At 37.8% G+C, this 20,953-nt stretch overlaps 2 protein-coding genes across 2 annotated transcripts in view; both read left to right on the plus strand.

Annotated features, from left to right (window-relative positions):
- The window catches only part of grk5l (G protein-coupled receptor kinase 5 like), a 40,143-nt gene extending 33,922 nt beyond the window's left edge, over window positions 1-6,221 (plus strand). The window contains exons 4-16 of the mRNA XM_047381171.1: window positions 385-462; window positions 748-845; window positions 965-1,057; window positions 2,563-2,626; window positions 2,711-2,851; window positions 2,941-3,131; window positions 3,238-3,275; window positions 4,356-4,445; window positions 4,949-5,157; window positions 5,253-5,390; window positions 5,514-5,651; window positions 5,744-5,875; window positions 5,971-6,221. Coding sequence (XP_047237127.1) covers window positions 385-462; window positions 748-845; window positions 965-1,057; window positions 2,563-2,626; window positions 2,711-2,851; window positions 2,941-3,131; window positions 3,238-3,275; window positions 4,356-4,445; window positions 4,949-5,157; window positions 5,253-5,390; window positions 5,514-5,651; window positions 5,744-5,875; window positions 5,971-6,054 — 1,494 coding nt within the window. The 3' untranslated portion in view covers window positions 6,055-6,221. The remainder of the gene's footprint in view (window positions 1-384; window positions 463-747; window positions 846-964; window positions 1,058-2,562; window positions 2,627-2,710; window positions 2,852-2,940; window positions 3,132-3,237; window positions 3,276-4,355; window positions 4,446-4,948; window positions 5,158-5,252; window positions 5,391-5,513; window positions 5,652-5,743; window positions 5,876-5,970) is intronic.
- A 7,431-nt stretch (window positions 6,222-13,652) lies between these two features.
- star (steroidogenic acute regulatory protein) lies at window positions 13,653-18,494 on the plus strand. The gene is made up of 7 exons (XM_047381172.1): window positions 13,653-13,857; window positions 14,081-14,185; window positions 16,434-16,564; window positions 16,719-16,877; window positions 16,978-17,162; window positions 17,283-17,376; window positions 17,465-18,494. Exons 1-7 carry the CDS (start codon window positions 13,794-13,796, stop codon window positions 17,582-17,584), a joined length of 858 nt encoding a protein of 285 aa, XP_047237128.1. The 5' UTR covers window positions 13,653-13,793; the 3' UTR covers window positions 17,585-18,494.
- The last annotated feature ends 2,459 nt before the right edge of the window (window positions 18,495-20,953 follow it).

Here is a 20,953-nt window from a genome sequence, read left to right on the forward strand (position 1 = left end):
CATGTGCACCCATTATCTGTTTTTAAATGCTTTGAAATCATATTATGTATAATAACTCAAACTTTAAAGAACTATTCATATAAGCTATTAAAAGAACAAAATTAATATCATGCTGATGACAATTAGACCTCTGATCGTATCTGCAACACTTTCTTTTAAATTCTTTAACTAAACTAAAAAAGCTTTTATTTGCTGCAACAAAAACGTACTACAGGCCAATGTATGACGGTTCTTAAAAACATCAGATAGACAAAGGGTTAAGTAATCAATAAACCGGTCTGGTCGTGATCTTAAATGTGATAGTTGTGCACAGGAATAATTTTAATAAAGTCTAATACAAGTCATGATCCGGACATTGGTAATGATGCTGTTTGATTTTTTTAGGAAGACTATGAGGTTACACCTGATGAGAAAAGAAAAAGCAGGGGGGAGCAGATCATCAAGACCTTTCTTTCGAAACAAGTAAGTTTCCTTCTCTGGTATTTTCACACCTCTGAACCCTTTGAGGTTCAGACTCTATTGTAAAAGAGAAACTTATAACCGTTGACAAAGGTTGATATGACAATCTTGAGAAAAAAAGGTGTAATTATTTCATGTGCTCATTAAATCTATCAGAAACTTTATACCTAATGTACAGGAATGCAAATCGTTTAGTGTTTCGCCTTATCTTGAAGTGGTGCATACGTTTTGAGGTGATTTGGGTGTGTGCATACTTGTGACAGTGTATGTTTACATGTGTTGATGTAGTCACCTCAGCGAGTAGACATAGCAGACGTTTTTGCAGAGCAATGCAGAGAGAACCTCAAACTCAGTCCTTGTAAGGAGATCTTCAGCGACTGCCGCAAGTGAGTCGCCATTCATTCACTCTCACCTGTTCCTCATGTGACTATATTTTTAACTACTGACTTGCATTTTTCTTTTTCTTGATATTGTTTTTTGTTGTTTTTTTGTTTGTCTGCACCAGGGCGGTCCATGAGTACCTGAGTGGAGTTCCATTTTCAGACTATCAGAACAGCATGTACTTTGACCGCTTCCTTCAGTGGAGGATGCTGGAGAGGTTTGTTGGGTTTGTTTTATCACTTTGTGGAAAACAAATAAAATTAAAATTAAGTAAAATCAACATTAGTTTTAAAGGTCATGGAGTAAACTAACTGTTAATGTGTTTTAATAGAAGGTTGTTAGCTAAATCAGTTTAGGTAAGGTAAATTGATTTTATTAGTGCATATGTGGCTGCTCTCAGATAGAAGAAGAGCTCAACTTCGTCAAAATCTGAACAGGATTCAGCTCGTGGAAGGTTGTGGAAATGAAGCTGCTGCATTGTTTACACTAAGTCATATTTTATATGCAGACTGTAGTGTAATTTATATGTAATTTTACAAAATATTTGCTGTCATTAGGAGTAGAAGTATGGTATGAAATGCCAAAAATTATGCTGTATCCAACACCCTCGGGATTGTGTTGGAACAACAGGTGAAGATGTGGGAAAAAATGCCTTATAAAAAATTATAAAGCCTTAAATTCATCTTGTAGCCATAAAATCCTACACTGAGAATTTTAGAGAAATCCAAGTTTTAATTTAGTCAGTAGGAGAAAAAGGATTGGTGCAAGCACGACGGAGGATTTGTGATGCTGTGGGCTTATTTCTCTTCAAAAGACCCTGAGAACATTGTTACAGTATATGGCATCATGGACATTTAAAATAAAAACCCAGTTGGCCCTAATCTACTGGAAGTTTTATAATGTATCAACAACATGAGTATGAATAATTGTTGCACATATGATTTTGTTATAAACAAATGTATTTAAAACTCACCAGGGTTTTCTTTAAAACCTTCTGATATTCCAAAGAGTTTATGAAGCTGTGAACCCGAATAAGATTCCCAGGCATTTTAGAAAAGAAATGAGCCCTCAGCATCACAAATCCTCCACAGTTTCATGTTTGTAAAGGAATATTTAAAAATGTATTGTAGAACAAAACCTAAGCAGCAAGTGCTAAATCTTGAATTAATGTAGAAAGTAAGATAAAAATTTGTAAGTGATGTTACTAAGAAATGATTTCACAGATTAGCATTAAAAAATAAAGTGGATTGTACCTTTAAAGGTATTTAATTTTTCATGTTGATTTGGAACCATATGTTGTATATCTCTGATGTTTTCATTCAACATTGCTTTAAGCCTTGTCTCAATGAAGTTATACAGAGCTTACAGTGAAGCATAAATCTTCATAAATTTTCTCTAAAATTACATAAATAAAACATCTCTCCTAAATATGTCAGATAAATCATCATTTTTAATGATTATTTATGTTAGGATATGATTACAATTTAGAACAGTATATGTTTTGCAAAATGCATATCGAGGTCAGTTTGAAGTTGGCAGCAGGCTTTCAAGGCAGCATTGATTGTATCTGTGTCTGGAAAGTGAAATTACACACAAGAAGCACAACCCTCTGTACAGGAAACAGAGACAGGATGGCATAGAGTTCTACAGATAATATCGCTACCTTGATTGATACCACATAACCATCTATTAATGGATTTTGCTGTGTCTGTGTTCTATCAGGCAACCAATCACTAAAGACACATTCAGACAGTACCGGGTGCTGGGAAAGGGTGGATTTGGAGAGGTAAGAGAAGTGGTTTGGTGCTGGAAGTAAAATATTGGGATTTTGCTGTAACATACTGGAAATATTTTTTGTTCTTCTTCCCAGGTGTGTGCATGCCAGGTAAGAGCAACGGGGAAGATGTACGCCTGCAAGAAACTGGAGAAGAAGAGGATCAAGAAGAGGAAAGGAGAGTCCATGGCTCTGAATGAGAAGCAGATTTTGGAGAAAGTCAACAGTCGGTTTGTTGTGAGTAAAAGTAATTTTGGGATTTTATCCTTGTGTATGTCCTAGCAGAGTTTTACCACATCACATTGCACACTCTTGTATTTCCTTAGGTGAGTTTGGCGTACGCGTATGAGACCAAAGATGCTCTCTGTCTGGTGCTGACCATCATGAACGGTGGGGACTTGAAGTTTCACATCTACAACATGGGCACGCCGGGCTTTGACAAAGACAGGGTCCAGTTTTACGCGGCTCAGATCTGTTGCGGGCTCGAGCATTTGCACAGGGAATTCATCGTCTATAGGTAGCACTTACAACAGAATGTGTACATCAGCAACACTGTTCCTCCGGTCTGTGTGTGAAAATGAATGATTGATAATTTTGTTCATGGAATTTGTTTTTACTTTTAGGGATTTAAAACCAGAAAACATCTTATTAGATGATAATGGTAAGTTTTCTAATCAGATTTTTTGTTTATAACATTTAGGGCCATTTACAGCATTTACATACAGCAACTACGGGCATGAATGTCATATTAATTTGGGGCTATTAGAGTTCAGTTCTTTTTACAAACAAGAATTGGTTGCAAAAGTTTGAACTTATTGTGGATTTTCTAAACTCAACACAGGTCCAAATTATACAGTATATGCAGGCAGTAATTTACACATACAACCCCACTGATATTTGGTGAAATGTCCCTTAGCAAGTGGCAGAGAAACTACTTATTAAAGGTGGTTTAGATTGCTGTTGGAAAACCAAGTTGTGTCCCAAATTCACCCATCTAGCTGTTGGTTTACAATAAAGTGAAAGAATTTGGAGCTAGTCTTCTGCTTTATTATTCTTTCAACTTTGTGCAATACCACTGGCAGTAAAACGGCCTCTTAGCATGATGCTACCACCACCGTTCATGAAAGTTTTGACAGTTTTCTCATGCTTGAAAGCTTTATGTGACTCCTCCAAATATGCTTGTTGTCACTGTGGCTAAAAAGCTCAGTCTTTGTCTCGTCCGACCATTAAAACATTTCTCCAGAAGACATTTGGTTTTTCCATTTAAGGAATTGTAAATTTCAATTATGCGTTTAGGTGCTACTTTTGTGGTTGGCACTCGCTCAGTCTATGATGATGTAAAACTGTGTACACATAGTGACAATGATTTTCCATCATCCTTCAGTTTATGAAACCCTTGAGATTTACTGGTCCCTGACTATGTGCATATCAGAGCCTTTATGTATAATTGTGATCATGTGTAGACTAGAGGCAATCCTCAATGATTTTGAAGTTTTTTGCTGTAAAATCCACCCTGAGAAAAGAATGGTTGAAAAGAATAATTCAAATTAACATGGCATTATACCAACAGTTAGTGTATAAAAACTATTCATCGGCAAAGAAGGAAAGGATTTTGTTCATTTAAAATGAGTTGTAGAGTTACGTAGTTTACATTATTTTACATTTATTGGTTTCAAAAACAAAAAAATATATAAGTTCTTTGTCCTCAAAATCATTTGATGTACCTGCGATTCTGCTGCAGGATACATTCGCATTTCTGACCTGGGGCTGGCCATCAAAGTGCCTGAAGGAGAATTCATCAGAGGCAGAGTGGGAACAGTAGGCTACATGGGTAAGAAATAACGTTTCTAAAGACACACTGATAAAACAGACTGTTAGAATTGTATTTGTGCAAATATTTGCATACATTCAATTTCTCCAAAGAAATTATGTAAGATAAACATCTAAATATATACACTTAATACTAATATAAACTTAATAATAAATATATACTATATACTCAACTCAATGGGGAAAATTCAAAATTTATTAGGATCATTTTGTTCAACTGGTTTGTCCTCAAAATTAATAATAAGAAAAACAAAACAAAATTAGTTTTGATTTGGCATAAATTGATATTAATGGTGTCCAGGGTGTACCCCGCCTCTCGCCCATAGACTGCTGGAGATAGGCACCAGCTCCCCCGTGACCCACTATGGAATAAGCGGTAGAAAATGACTGACTGATTGATATTAATGGCTAAAATTGAAAACGATCCAAAATCCTTTTTTATAGTGCATATTATCAAGTTCTTTGTCCATGCTGACCTGTTTTTTGCTTTCCTCGTCTCTCCAGCTCCAGAGGTGATCAACAATGAAAAATATGCCATGAGTCCCGACTGGTGGGGGCTTGGCTGCCTCGTTTATGAGATGACTGCGGGAAGATCGCCCTTCCGTGCCCGGAAAGAGCGGGTAAAGCGGGAGGAAGTGGAGAGAAGAGTGCAGGAGGAAGAGGAGGAGTACAACGACAAGTTTACAGAGGATGCAAAGGCGATCTGCAGAATGGTGAGGCTGGATGAAACGCTGTGTGTTCACACAGAGAGATATAAATAAATGATAAATAACCCGAATGACTCATCGCTCTGCTTCTGCCCGACCAGCTGCTCACCAAAGACCCCAAGCAGAGGCTGGGGTGTAACGCTGATAGAGCAGCAGGCGTTAAGGTCCACTCGTTCTTCAAAAACATCAACTTCAAGAGGATGGAGGCTGGAATAGTAGATCCTCCCTTTGTGCCTGATGTGAGTGGTTGGTTGTTATGGTGTGCTCAGAGACATTAATGATCAACTTTCTGTTTGAATAAAATTATCTGCTAATTTTCCCCTCAACCCTGTGTGTCTCCCCCGGTCTTTGCCTTCTCTCAGCCTCGGGCAGTGTACTGTAAGGATGTTTTGGACATAGAGCAGTTCTCCACTGTCAAGGGAGTAAATCTCGACCAAACTGACAATGACTTCTACTCCAAGTTTGCTACAGGCTGTGTTCCCATCCCATGGCAGAATGAGGTGAGCGAGGCATTTCTCAATGCTCCGTTCATTTTCAGATCAATAAATGTTCACATTCCGGATGTTTTTATATCTTCTATTTCCTCCTTTAGATGATAGAAACGGAGTGTTTCAGAGATCTGAATGTGTTTGGGCCTCAAGGGATGAGACCTCCGGATCTGGACTGGAATCAGCCGCCAGAGCCACCTAGACGTAGCCTGCTGGATAGGATCTTCAGGAGGCATGTAAGTGGACGCAAACACACATACACTGGAGGATCCAGACGTGCTCATTTAAATTAACCTATGCATCTCTTTCTATCTCTCTCTTTACTCCACAGCACCCAGATGTGTCCATCTCCAACAGCCGTGTGCAGTCTTCCAGTGTAAATTCTGTGGATTCCATGTCCAATTCTGCCCCCTAGTGGCACAGTGACAGTGTGGGAGCTACTTAACCCGCAAACACACTCACAAGAAGGGAAGGAGCTCGGAAGGGCTTTCCTGTTGATGATTGGTCCGCAGCTGAAGCCCTGAGCAGCAGCTGGAGACAGCCTGTCTGAAAGCCTAAATGGTCAGCCCATGGGTAGTGAAGGGAGGGGAAGGCACAGGGGGGGTCTGGGGGGAGGGGGGAGTTTAACTGGGCCCTGAGATCCTGGACATTAGTAGTAGGACACTTGATGTTGTGGAGATGTGTGGAAATATTCAGACAAACCTTTCTTTCCCTCAGGATTGTTGGACTATAGAACAGAGCCACTGTTGTAGTTCTTGAACCAGAAAAAGATAGAAAACAAACTGATATTCAGGGGATTCACTATATAATAAAGACCACCACAGGGAATAAAGCTTGTTTGGGGGTGGACTTGGTGAGTTTTGTTTTTGAAAAAGAAAAAAGAGAGGTTCTTTTTTTTCCTTTCATTTCAGTCTTGTACTTTCTGGCCTGTATCTTATACCAATATCTCTCTCATCTCTCCGCTTCCCCCTTGCTGATCACCGTCTGCACAACTCTTAACTTATTATTTCTCCGTACTTCACCTTCCATACCTCAGATCACTCCTAAACATTCAGAGCACGTCACCTCAGCAACCTCAACACACGATGTACATTGCCTTCGCGTACACTCAGGCCAAAGATTGCAGTTCTAGTTTTGTGATACTGTTGTCATGTTGAATTGTTGACTTTTTGAAGGTTTTTAGCTGTTGTGTAGAACTACCGGAGGATCAGGATGCATGATCCCTTTTATAGATCCCTTTTCTTTAAATGTGAGCCTGCAGACATATCATACAGCTTCAGGCACACACACATACAGTACAGTGCCTTCCAAAACTATTCATAACTTTTGAACGTCTTTACATTTTTATCATGTTACAACCACAAGCTTTAATGTGTTTCTCTGGGAGTTTTTGCTTGACCAACATAATGTAGCGCATGATACGTGGTTTTCAACTTTATTTACAACACAAAATCTAAAACGTGTGGCATGCATTTGCAGTCAGTCCTCCAGTAAATACTTTATAAAACCACCTTTTGCTGCAATTACAACTGCAACTCTTTGGTGTATGTCTCTACCAGCTTTTTCATGTCAACAGACTGATTTTGGCAAATTTTTCTTTGCTAAATTACATAAACTCTTTCAGATGTCTGTGAAAATTTTTGCCAAAGATTATTAACTGGATTTAGGCCTTGACTTTGACTGGACCATTCTAACACATGTATATGTTTTGATCTAAACCATTCCATTGTAGCTCTGGTTCTATGCTTAGAGTCCTTGTCCTGCTGGAGGATGAACCCCAGCCCTGGTCATAAGTGCTTTTCCGCCGCTAACAGGCTTTCTTCCAGACTTGCTTCATTCATCTTTTCATCAACTCTGCCCGCTTCACTGTTCCTGTTAATGAAAAGCATCGCCACCACATGGATGGTGTTTTCAGGGTGATGTGCAGTAATAGTTTTCCATCACACAGTGTGTGCATCTGACCAGGGCACCTGCCACATGTTTGCTGGGTCTTCTGGATGGCTTAGCACAACCTTTAAATGGGGCCTTTGTTGATCGACAGGTTGTCCCACCTGGGCTGTGGATCTCTGCAGCTCCTCCAGAGTTGCTGTGGGATTCTTGGCAGCTTCTCTGATTATGCTCTCGGCCTGTCCGTTTTTGTAGAAGGCTGTGTCCTTATAAGTTTTCACACACTCTCCAGGTTAAGTTGATGGATTGAACTGTTCTTCACAGTTTTATCTCTGGCCTTTCTCGTGTTTTCCTTAGTCTCCATGATGCTGTTTCTTTACTAATGTCCTCCAACAAACCTCAGAGGCCTTCACAGAACTTCTGTATCTATACTGAGAATACATTTTTTTTTACCAATTACTGCATCTTATTTAGAGGTATCAGAGTAAAGGGGGCTGAGTAAAAATGCATTCCAAACTTTGTAAAAAACAAAAAAGTTAAAACCCATGTATGATTTTTCTTCCACTTTCACAGTATGTGCTATTTTGTGTTCTGTCACACAGAATCCCACATTAAAGTTTCTAATGGAGGCGTGACACAAATGAATATTTTTGCAAGGCACTGTAGATGAACACAATCAGAACTGTAAGAACCGCATTGTGTTTTGATTGCATGGACAAGTGTAAGTATGGACAGCTGTATCCCTTTCGCTTCTGCATACCTCATTCCACTGAATCTGCCATCTTATTCACTCAGACGTTTCCCTTGGTTTACAGTGTCACTTTATATTTGGCATTATGTGAAGTTTGAGAACTAATTAGTATGCTGTACAGAAACAGATATCTCTTTCTTTCTTCCTTTTTTTGGGTAGTCATCTGCACAGTCCCAATGGAGTGGAGAGGAACACATGCACTCAGCATGACTTACAAGTTGCACAATTTAAAATAACATCATGCTGTTTTGTTACCGAATGAAAATGTTTTACCTCTGATCATTAAGGCACATTCTTGTATTGATACTGTCTCATGCCACTTGTTTTTTTTACACCCGAGACTTAAAAGTGTTCTTCTTGTTCTCCCTATGCCTTTTCCATGTAAACGATATTGCTGCATAGCCATTGCTGTCTCATGTAAAGATTTTATTTTAGATATTTTGCCCGTTTACACCCTCAGTGTGCTCTTCAAATTGCCTCACAATCTAAAGGGTCTTCCTCTTGTTTTATGTCCAAATGTAACCTGAAGACACAGGGTATCTAAAGCTACCTGAAAGGTTTACCCTATCCGAATCTTCTTTAATCAGCCCAGCTCGTTGGTGTCAGGGCTGGGCAGGAGAAGAAGACGACACCAGAGGATCTCCACACAAAGAAGTGGCCTTCTCGCAGCAGCACAGCCAATTAAAAGGGAGGAAGAGCACTGGCTCTTCTGCTTGTTTTTGAGAATGTGGTATATTTCCCTGTTTTAAGCTGGTGAAAGCTGTTCCATGCAGTAATTTTAACTATCCTGATCTCACACAAGCCTGTTCTTTTTTCCTCTGCGTGCTTGACGCGTAAAAGAAAAGAAATATCTGAATCAGACTGAAGTGCCTCCTTGTTAGCATGATTTCCAGACAATTCCCACACTGACATCAGCACTTGTTTATTATCTGACTGTCATGCTCTGTTTGCTTCGCTGTGGAACACAAATACACATAGACTTACACAGTTTGTTTGAAGGGAAGTGAAGGAGGAGCAAAGGACGGAGCTTAGGTAGTCTATGAGGGAATTTTCCCTCTTAATGTGATGTACAGCAAAGTGCTGAGTGCATGTGAAAGCCAAACCCACTGTGTCAATCAAGTCCTAATAAACTGTATTATAGTTTGAATACTCAACTGTTTGTCCGTCTCTGTATTTCCTCTGATCGCTCTGTTGATGTGACCCTGAGTCCATATTCAAACATGTCCATGTGTTTTAAGACATTGACCCAATTTCCCTTTTTTTATGGCTGTCAAATGTGCAGAGATGCATTGGTGGCCCTGGGGTTGCTGTACCTTATCATGTCCTACTAAAAAGAATTTTAGTTTTTAAAAGAATATAATAATAATTCATTTTTAAGAAGTTAGTCTTACAAAACAAGAAAATCCTAAAATATTTGTTTGTGCCAATATTCTATATTTTTCAGTAATACTTGATGTAAAAATGATTGCGCTGTAGAAAAGTGTAAAATCATTAAAAGTCATGTCACAACGCAACCTATAATAAGCTGGACTTTACAATAGATCAAAATTTTCTTGCTGTTATCAATTAACAAACTACTAACTACAAACAGTTATGTGAACAAATTAGGACACCCTATAACTGCCTGTGTTTCTGTAACATATTTAGATAGTATATTCAATATCAAGTTTAACAATATTAAAACAATAACAACAAAAACTGAAAAAAAGCTTACATTTTTCTGTAAAATGAAATATCTAAAAACGCGATATCTGTTATTCCTTGGAAGAAACTGCATTTTTTCATTACACTAATTTATTCCTGGTTAAAACAGGAATAAGAAAAACAGGGATAAATAACAGTACTTCTGGAATAATGTTCCTTGGCCAGATGAGTTTAAAAAATGATTTTTTTTGGAGGAAATGTTTAACATATAAAAACCACAGCAATCAAGGAAAATAACCTCCTCAACCTCCTATCAAGAAGAAGTTTCTCAAAGAAATTATTTTTCTTCACTTTGTTTTTCAGAGACTAAAACAGTAGACATCAATCTTTGAATGTTTCTTAATAAAGAACTGAATTTTTAAAGGATTATCTCACATGAATCTGGTTAAAGTTAATATATATATATATATATATATATATTTATAAGGATGTGTAGATAATCAGGATTTTGGTTTGATTATAAAAACTTAGGGTTAAATATCACATTTATATAAAATTGGCTTTAGTTGTAGAATACTATGAAATAATCTCTGATGTGTTTTTGCTTGGTCTGTAGACTTTATCTCAAGAGTTTAGACTTCAATTAAACTTGAGCATTTTAACTTTTTAAGTTCCAGATGTGTTAATGCAGTCCTCCTAGAATCTACTTTTCTATTAAATTGAATGGAATAACTTCAAAACAGGTATTTTTTAAGACTGTCTGCGCAAAATATAAAATTGGTAGATTTAGAGGTTTGTAACAATAAATGTGTCAATAACCAGGTGAAAGTTTAGCTACAACAGCGCTCAGGACTCATGACCTCTCTTCACCTGGACAAACTTTAATTACAATGTACTCTACATTCAAATGAATGAAATGAGAAAAGGCTAAAGCAAATCATAATGTAAAGCATATTCTAACCTGTATTAAGGAAATCAAAAGATTAAGTAAGCACAAAAAGAAAACCTTCTTGTTCTTATAGGACAGACTCTTTGACCTTTAGCTTCCAGGTACACGTCCCAGCTTCGAATTCACTTTAGACAAAAGCAGTGTGACGCAAAACGGAGGCCCATAGAAAGAGAACTGCTCTTGCCAAAAACAGGGACTCATTCGATCTGGCATATGACCCAGTTTCCCTTCTGATTCTTTGTCTTAAAAGAAAAAAAATGGCTTTGAAGTACAAGAGACATGGGTGTTTTTCCACTGTGCCTGTGTGATTGATCAGCCTGTCTTAGGCCTGTTTGTTCCCATGCTGAATGAGGGAATCCAACCAGAGGTTACAGTTTCTCTCCTACTCTTGCGAGAGATTTATTAATCACCTCCTATTTTCTCTATGCTTCCTCTGACTCTAATCAGATGAGCCATTTCCCTCTTCACAGGTTTCCAGCTCTCTGATTGTCTGGGCTGTTGCCTCAGAGAGCTTTCATGACGCGCAGCCTGTTGAGACAATATTACTCTTAGATAACTTGTGTTTGTGTTGGGTGAAATAAGCAAGGTTCTTGAAACATGCACATGGCTTGATGTAATGTGTTATTACCAAACTTAGGTGAGGCATTTAATTATCTAACCTTTTGGAATAAATTGCAGAAACAGTAACTTTTAAAATCAGTGACAAAGGAAATCCAATCTGATTTTCTAACTATGGTGTTTGGACCATGTCAAATTAGAACAAACATGCTCTGTCTGGCTGTGTTCACATTTATTTAAACAGGATCACTTTAAAAGCATGGCTGATGCTTGTTTCCTTCTTTTACCTATGTTCAATGTTTAAAGGGGTTCGAAGTATAGGAATAAATAAAATGTTAATGTAAAAACGTACTACACATATAAAAGACTATAGGTTTAAAGAGAGGCTTAATGAGTGAAAGAGACTGTGCTGGCAACATTTAAGGGGCCTCAAATAGACCCATCTGTAATCCCAGAATCATCACATTTAGCAATTTAGAAAAATCCAGTTTTTAATTTGAGTACATTTTTTTAGTGGGGGAAAAACTTAAGAAGTTTTAACTAAATCCCTTGTGGCACAATTATTGGTACCCTTAAAAACATCTTGACAATGTATTTGTGCTGAAGCATCTTTTAAATGTAGACAATTTTTTTGTAAGTTGGTGTGTAGAAACTTAATTAGATATCCCTGATTTCTTGTTTCCCTGTAGTCTCTGGCCAATGGATGCAGTTGAGCATTTGTGAGTAATCCCAAGTAAAGGTTTTTCTGTCCTACCATTTTCCAGTGGCTGTCCCCATAGACTCATGATTAACTGATCTGCCAAATCAGCTAATAAAGTAGCTTGATACATCTTAGAATTGAGTAGCTCATAGCTTCCATCACTCTAAGGATGTATATACTTTCCAACAAGTTAATGGTGGTATGAAATCTTTTAACTACTGGTAAAGGAATTATTACCAATAATAACTTTACAGAACCCACTTCTAAAACTCTGAACTAATCATTGAAGCCAGCCGAGGATCTGTGATGCTGTGGGCCTGATTCTCTTCCAAAATCCTTTCTATAATACATTTTATCCTGTACTCTTCTAAACATCAGCGTATTTTAAATGATGGTCTTTTGGGTTCCAATAAACTGAAAATGGGTCACAGGAACAGTTCAAAAAACACAAAACCAATCTTCTTTTTTGGCCAGCTCAGTCCAAGAACTAAACCTGTGGGGTGAGCAGACGAAAAGAGAGCATAGAAGAGGTCCCCCATTCTGGATGATCTGGAGAGATTCTGCAAAGAGGACTGGTCAGTCCTCTCTCTGTAGTATGTTCCAACCTTGTGAAATCTTTTAGGAGAAGATAGTAAAGGTCCTATTGGCAAAAAATTATGTAAACATATATACAACAAGGGTACCAATAAATGAGCCAAAAGTTATTTTGTGAAAAAACATTGTTCTTATTCAGGATTTTATTTATTTATTGGATTTTTCCAAAACTTTGAAAGTGATATTAGGTTGCTGCAATAAAACTGAATTTATTTTAAGGCTTTACCAGGGGTGCTGATAAATGTGCCCAGTCTTCGGTATTTGTTGTTTTGGTTAGCCAGTAATTGGTTAACTGAGACAGAAGTTACACCTATATACAGTACAGGTATATAAAAAAACCTCCCTTCTTTGGTTTTGGTTTATTTAACTTTTCTTATGAAAACAATGCACTATTTTGTGTAAAACTTCACTGAATTTGTCTATTAAAAAAGTGAATAGTCTCCAGGACCCGAGTCAGAATGTTCGGGTTGCTGACGCGTTAATTCCTCTAATGACATTGAAGATTTGCCGGCCTTCTAAGAAATCAATCATTCTGGGGGGAGAAATGAGCCAGACTGAGAGAAACATCATTGCCCTTGAGTTCCACAGTGATTATGTGGTCATGGACCATGAGGCTGGATGGATGACTCATTCAGGGTCTGCCCCATTGACCTCTCCCTTCTGGGTTCTCCCAGCATATGAAGAAAGCAGTCTCCACTGTGGAATGTTTGTTTGTGTGTGAAGCAACGGGCCCAGGCACTGGACGTTATTTCACACAGAGTTTGCGAGCCTCTGAGAAATGCTTGTCATGTCCACAGGGTGGCCTTGATGACATGGTCATTGGAACAGTTAGTTGGTTCTCCTGTTTATCTATCCAGTGATAGCAAGGTGGCCTTGATGGAAGACCTCCTATATATATACAAGAGCTCATAAACATCCCACAGATAGAAGCCTAAAAAGCCTTTGAAGCAGTCTCTGCTACTCAGCTGAACCTTTAAATCTCAGACATAAACTTTTGCTGGATTGCTTGCGTTTAAAGTTTCCAATTCTTGTTTTTTTATTTTAAAGTGCCAGAAACGCCTACAACCCAAAATGCTGCCCGCAACTTTTAAACTGTGCGCTGGCATCTCCTATAGGCACACGAGGAACATGACAAGTGAGTGAGTGAATCCCATCGGTCTGACATTTAGCGCTGCTGCCTCGACCTGCTTGTCTACCCCCTGCTTTACTTCATGCTTGAAATCCACATTTTTTCCAATTCAGGTTTGCATGCAGTCTGGGTTTAGGCAGAAAGAACACAGAACAGAGCCAAACGTGTTCTAATTGCTTCTTGTTGCTTCTAATTTCATCTAAAAATGTTATGTTCTCTTGCTTTCCAGGTCTAAGAACAAATGCACTGGCAGCCATCCATCATGAACTGAACAGGCTGGCAGGTCCAGGCCCTAGTAACTGGATCAGCCAAGTCCGACGAAGCTCTCTCCTTAGTGAGTTGTTTTTTGGTTGTTTTATTTTACATTTATGTATACAAGTAAATCTTTTCAAGAGAGAACTGTTTTAAACACACTAGATAATATTGTTATATATTGTCAGGTGCACCAGTTTGGTGGGTCTTCATGCCCGCTTGATAAATTTTTCTCACGCATATTTTTTACATGATATAAGACAAAGATAGTAGTACAATCTCAATTAAACATCTGTATTGAAAAATATGTCTCATTGCTACCCCAATAAAAGCCAAATAGCAAGACTTCATTCATCTTTATTTTTATTTGCAGAAAAAATATCATTAGATCTTCAAGATTATAGTTTTAAATGTAAAAGAAAAAAAGTCCCTCATGAGGTTTTAAAAGTAAAATTTTCACAAACTGGCTTTCAATAAAGAGAAGGGCTAGGGTGTGCTAATACTTGTATTACAATGTTACAGTGGTACTGACAAGTTTAATATATATGTTTGATACGCAGTAAACTATTTTGTGGGCAATGTCTATAGAGGCACAGGAGCCATGTTTTGCATTGTACCTCCTGTCTTACTGTGAACTAATTCTACTGTGTATTTTATAATCACATGCAGGTTGGGAACCCTGATGCATCACAATCCCTGAGATTGTAGTTAATGCACCGAATTAAGTAATTTAATAGTTTTAAAAGGAATTCAATCTGAGTCAAATGCATCAACAGTAGGACATATAAAAATTAGACTGCATTATTCATCATTCATTATGGCCTTAAAGTTGGAATATTTGCATCTCCAGTTGACCAATTTTAACTCTCTGTAAATTCATGGTTTTTTAACATTGCAGTGTTTGCGGTCCATTGTTGCAGCTTTTCAGATGGCAGCACCATCTTCCCAATCTTGACATTACAAGAAACCCATTGATCTTAAATACTGTATGTCAAAATCAATTACTGGAAAAGATATCAGAAATATCGACACAAACTGTTTTCACTATGAGGTCTGGAGCATTTCAAGTCAAATAGCTGGCAGTAATAAATTTAATGCTGATCAATTAAAGATAGTATTTATTCTCTTTTGTCAAAATAAAATGCTAATTTGCTGCCTTTACTCCAAAATTGCCACTGATAATGCCTCAAATGGTTTGTGTTGGTTCAATTGTGGTTCTCATGCAGCTGGTTCCCCTCGTTTTATCTTTTTCTCCCTGTCATTTCTTTTTTCTGTTTTGGTAGCCTGGTTTCCTTTTCTTTGGAAGATACTTTTTTTCTGCTTCCTGCTCCTCAGGCTTTCAGATCGCTCTCTATCTAACCATTTTGTACCTTCTTAAACAGTTGATAGGGGCCTCAGAGAACATCCACCATTATTACTCATGCAAAACTCAGTTTCTCAACCCCTTTTAGCCAGGCAAATTTAACTGTGGATTAATTCATTTTAAAGATTTAAAAAAGCGCAAGGCAAAGAAACTTTTTAATTCCAGGCTCTTTGAGGTGCCTTCTCTGCTTTGGGCCATGGATAAACATTACCTTCCCCCACTCGAACACAATGGTATATTATAAAAAATAAGACAAGAACATTTAAACTTTAAAACGGGCAACCATCCATATTGATTTTGTGTTGTCTTTAAATGGCCATTTACCCGAGTCCTCTGGGCTACACACTCAGTACTCAGTACAGTAAATGTCATAAAGTCTGTAATAAAAATATCTGTAAAGGAGAGTTTCTATAAATAATTCACAGTGAATGTGAGGTAAGGTGGCTTCAACAAGTTATTTTTCATGTGTAGTGAAAAACACAGTTTATTTATTGAAAAGATGGTACTATGGTACTTAAAAATAAAGTTTCTCAGAATATTCTCTATTTCAATATGTGCAAGTTTTTTAGGCGTAGTAGCAGGTAGAATTGTTGGAATTTTTGTTTTGCTTATTTCTTCAAGGATAAGTACCTGCGACAGAATAATCTCACATGAAACTCGATGATGACAGATGATTACACAGCCGCGGGATACTGTTTTCATAAACATAAAAAACTGTGTCATCAGCATAGAAATGGGAAAATGTAGCATTCTAAGCCACAGCATTGATGCAAATTGTTAAAAAGCATTGGCACTAATAAAGAGCCTTGATGGACACCTTTTGTGACATTCAGGTAACAGGAAGAATGATGACTAGGTTGAATTGCTATGACATGAATCCACTAAGCTATAAAACCTGCCATCCCAAAAAACATTCATAGAGTTGCAGTATATAATGAGATGTTTTCTTACATGATCTCTGTTTAAGGTTCTCGGATTCAGGAGGAGGAGGAATACAATGAGGAAGAGATGTCATATGTGAAGCAAGGTGAAAATGCACTGCAGAAAGCCATCAGCATCCTCAGTGAGCAGGATGGTTGGACTGTGGAAACTGTAGCTGTGAGTACAATGGCAAAGCAGAACAGGAACACGTTTCACTGAAGTTTAAATAAACTTTAGATGTAATGGATACAACTCTCTGACATCAGTAATGCAAGTTGTGTTCTACTTGCAAGGCAGATGACTGAAGGAATCTCTTCCCATATTTCTGCAGGCAAATGGAGATAAGGTTCTGAGCAAAGTCTTGCCAGACATTGGGAAAGTGTTCAAACTGGAAGTGGTGCTGGAGCAACGTCCTGACAACCTTTATGAAGAGCTTGTGGAAAAAATGGAGCAAATGGGAGAATGGAACCCCAATGTCAAACAAGTCAAAGTAAGACAGATAGATTTCACCTGGGCTTACTCCAGAAATATCCAGAGCACAGATCTTAACCTCAAGGTCATTGGTAACATTTTAAACTGCGATGTACCAGATTCTTCAAAAGATTGGACAGGACACCATGGTTACCCATGAAGTGTCAGCAGAGACGCCAGGCAATGTAGTGGGACCGAGAGACTTTGTGAGTGTTCGCTGTGCCAAACGTCGAGGCTCCACCTGTTTCCTGGCTGGAATGTCCACTCAGCACCCAAAAATGCCAGAGCAGAAAGGTGTAGTCAGGTAAATAAATGAGTTTAATCATCTACTTGCTATAATGTGTACTGGCACTGCTTTTGAACACTAGACTGATGTATATATATATATTTCTTCAAATTAAGCCTAATTTGTGACACTTTGCAGAGCCGAGAATGGGCCTACCTGTATAGTGATGAAGCCTTGTGCTGAAGACCCAAATAAGACAAAGTTCACCTGGTTGCTGAGTCTAGATCTAAAGGTATAAGCTGGTTGCAATCAAAAACCTAAAGTAAACATTGTTTAAACACAATAGTCTGTCTAATACCAGCTGTCTCTGTCATCTGCAGGGCTGGATCCCAAAGACAATCATAAACAAAGTGCTCTCTCAGACGCAGGTGGACTTTGCCAACCACCTCAGAAACAGGATGGCTAATAATGTTTCCATGGAGATGGCTTACGCCTGCTGACACAAAATGCTGCTTGAGCAAACTAAAAGAGAAACCTCTGTTCATCGATATTCTTATCTAAATCTGCTTAGAGCCACTGAAAAAGTAGACACTCTTACTTAGTTTTAACGAGATCCCGAGAAGATTGTGCTGAAATTTTGAGAAACTCTTAGCCCTCTTATGAAACAGATATTTAGTAATAAAAGATAATCACAACATTATTGCTGATGAGATTTGTACCTAAACAATTTCAAAAAATATATTTTACCCTAAATATGTGCACTGTGTGCACTTCTGCCTGTTATTGGTAGCTCCCTGGTAAAGAAGAGAGTTTTAATATCTGACCTGCTAAAAAAATGTATGATCACCATCTTAAAACACAATTTAGGAATACTTAGATTTTCCAAAGCAAAGCAGATATATTCAGATTTAGTAAAAACGTTTTGCACTTAACATTTAATGGACTATACATTTAAAAAATGGAAGCACTGAAGAGGTGTGCACTAGATGCCAAAAACAGTCTACACCAAGTGACTGTTGTTTTTATGAGCTGCTATACTAAAACAGGCCTTTTGGTAATTTTAAGTCTTACCCAGTGTTTGGTGTTTGAATTGTATATTACATATTTAAAGAAGTGGAGGCTCCTGATAGTCATGGCATTTACCCCCTTACCAAATACACATATAATATTTCTTTAAAGACCCATCTGTCACCCCTTGAAGATGAGTCTCTATCAATATCAACCTAATTAATTCCCTGCCCCCATTGTGAAATTGCACTCTTGTTTCTGCACGTTATTTATTGATTTTGCATAGCCACATGACATTACAGCGACTGCTGGGTGTCACTGATATCTATGCTATCAGAGAAAAAGCTTAAAAATGATTTTAATGTATTGGATCAGAACTGGAATAAAATCTTGTTGAACATGTATCTGATTGTGCGACTATTATGTATGTGGTACAGTGCCTTACAAATGTTTTCACACCCCTTTAACCTTTAACATTTTGTCACATTACAACCTCAAAATTCAATGTATGTTCATGTGGTTTTCAAAACTGTTTCCACATTGAAGAGTGAAAAATGACTCATTCATTTGTATTCCGCTCCCCAGGGCCAATATTTTCAATATTCACTTGTTGGTGTAATTACAGCTGCAAGTCTTTTTGGGCTATGTCTCTACCAGCTTTGCACATCTAAACACTGATAGTATTTACATTTCAGATTCAATCAAAAATGACTGGTATTAGGGTCTGTGAATAGTGTTTTTTTTTTTAGTTTTGCCACATATTCACCTAGATGAAACCACTAAAGGAGCTAGTACCATAAATGTTTTACTTTTCTTTCCCATAGAAAGGGCTCCTAGATCGTGTCTCTACATGGTCATCCACGAGGAGTGAATGCTGCAAGTCACTGACTCGATGCAATCTGCTGGGTTTCTTTAGATAGAAAAACTTTTTAACCGATTTGAATAATAAACAGAATTTGACTGCACTGTTTGATAGTTATCATTAATTGAAATGTATGTGCTCGACTTGAAATCTGTATGATTCGACAGAATGGACTTTGTAAAGTGCGTTGAGACGTGTTGTGAATTGGCGCTATATAAATAAAACTGAATTGAAATTAACTGAATATTGTCATGCCCTGATTAAGAAAAGCTTTACCACTACATGATCCTACTTCTACCAGTGTTTTGCTGTGGCGATGATGTGTTCAGGGTGATGTTCAGTGTAATTTGTTTCTCCAAACACTGTTTTGCATATAGGTTGCAAAGCTAAAATTAGATTTTATTTCAATAGAACATCTTCTTTCCAATGTATTCTCTGTCCTCTGCATGGCTGGTGGCAAAACCTCAAACGGGACTTATTCTGGCTTTCTATCAATAATGGCTTTCTTCTTGCTACCATTCCACAAGACCAGATTCGTGGAGTACACAACCACTACAGTTTCTCCCATCTGAGCTGTGGAGCTCTGCAGTTCCTTCAGAATTGCTAGATGCCTCTTGGCTGCATCTCTGGTTTATGCTTTCCTTGTGAGTTTAGGTGGGCAACCATGTCTTGCTGAGTTTGCAGTTGTCTCTTACTCTTTCCATTTGTGCATGATGGATTGAGCAATATTCTGTAAGACTTTTTAAACATGGGATATTGTTACAACCTACCTTTTCTTTAAACATTTCCCGTAATTAGTCATTGACTTGTCTGCTGTGTTCCTTGGTCTTCATGATGCTGTTTGATCACTGACGTTCTCTAACAAACCTTAAAGTCCATCAGCAGTTTGATTTGTACCTAGATTAAATACCACAGTGGTGGAGTCCATTTAATAATTTGATAACATCTGAATGGCACTTGTTTGCACTAGATTTTATTTAGACTAAAATGGGCTGGATACAAATGTTTGCAAAATGTTTCCAATTGGTGTTTGTAGAAAATGTAGAAAAACTTACATCCTTAGTCTTTCACTTTGCATTAAATACAAAAAACAAATAAGACACACAGAATTTTGCTGTTGTAACATGCCTAAATGTGAAAAAAAGTGTATAAATACTTTTACAGAGCAGAATATGGAATATATGACAAGTTTGGTTAAAAAAAAAAAGAAATCTGAATGCAAGTCTTAGAACTCAGTTTGGAAAAGCCACAAAATGGAAAAGGAAGTGGTAAGGTCGAAGCTTTAATCCTTAAAACCCTGTCAAATACTGATAATCGAATTCACCGTCCTGCTTTCTGATGGGTTTTTTGGGCTGCTGATTTGCCAGCCTGAGCAGGTGTTTGGCCTTTTAGCTCTGTTACGAGCCCGGCAGCTATAGCAGTTATAGCATTCCCTACGATCAAGTAACACAGGGTTTTCACTCCAAACAGGAAATCTGTCCCTCATTACTGCCAACGTGTAACATGTTGCCAAATTTGTGTAGTTTTGTTCAATCTAAAAAGGTTTTGTAACGAAACAATCTCTTGGATGTAGTGCAGACAGCAGAGGCCAGAATGACTCACATTCTAACTTCCAGTTTCACAGACGTTTTCTAAGATCCTACTTCATATCTGTGTGATTATGTTGTATCACTACAGCTCATAAACGTTATTTGAAACTGGAACTGAGATGCCAGGATCAAGAGCTCCTTTTTCGTCCTTTTCGTAAACCTTATCAAATAATTGGATTCCTGACAAATATCTGGTTTGACATTTACTCCCTCCCGTATGTTCAACAAGACATGCATGTCAGTATTTAAGCGTCAAGTCCTGGTTTATGTAATACTCTTCTTGAAAGAATATTCAACATCAGCTTAAAATTCCTCAAAATCAAAGCAAAAGTAGATGTGACCAGGGTGGAGGAGATTCACAGAATATGTTCCATTATTGGTGCAATTAGGGGAGATGCGAGAAAAATCTG

This window comes from Girardinichthys multiradiatus, chromosome 12, assembly GCF_021462225.1.
Source record: "Girardinichthys multiradiatus isolate DD_20200921_A chromosome 12, DD_fGirMul_XY1, whole genome shotgun sequence".
Taxonomy (NCBI): Eukaryota; Metazoa; Chordata; class Actinopteri; order Cyprinodontiformes; family Goodeidae; genus Girardinichthys; species Girardinichthys multiradiatus.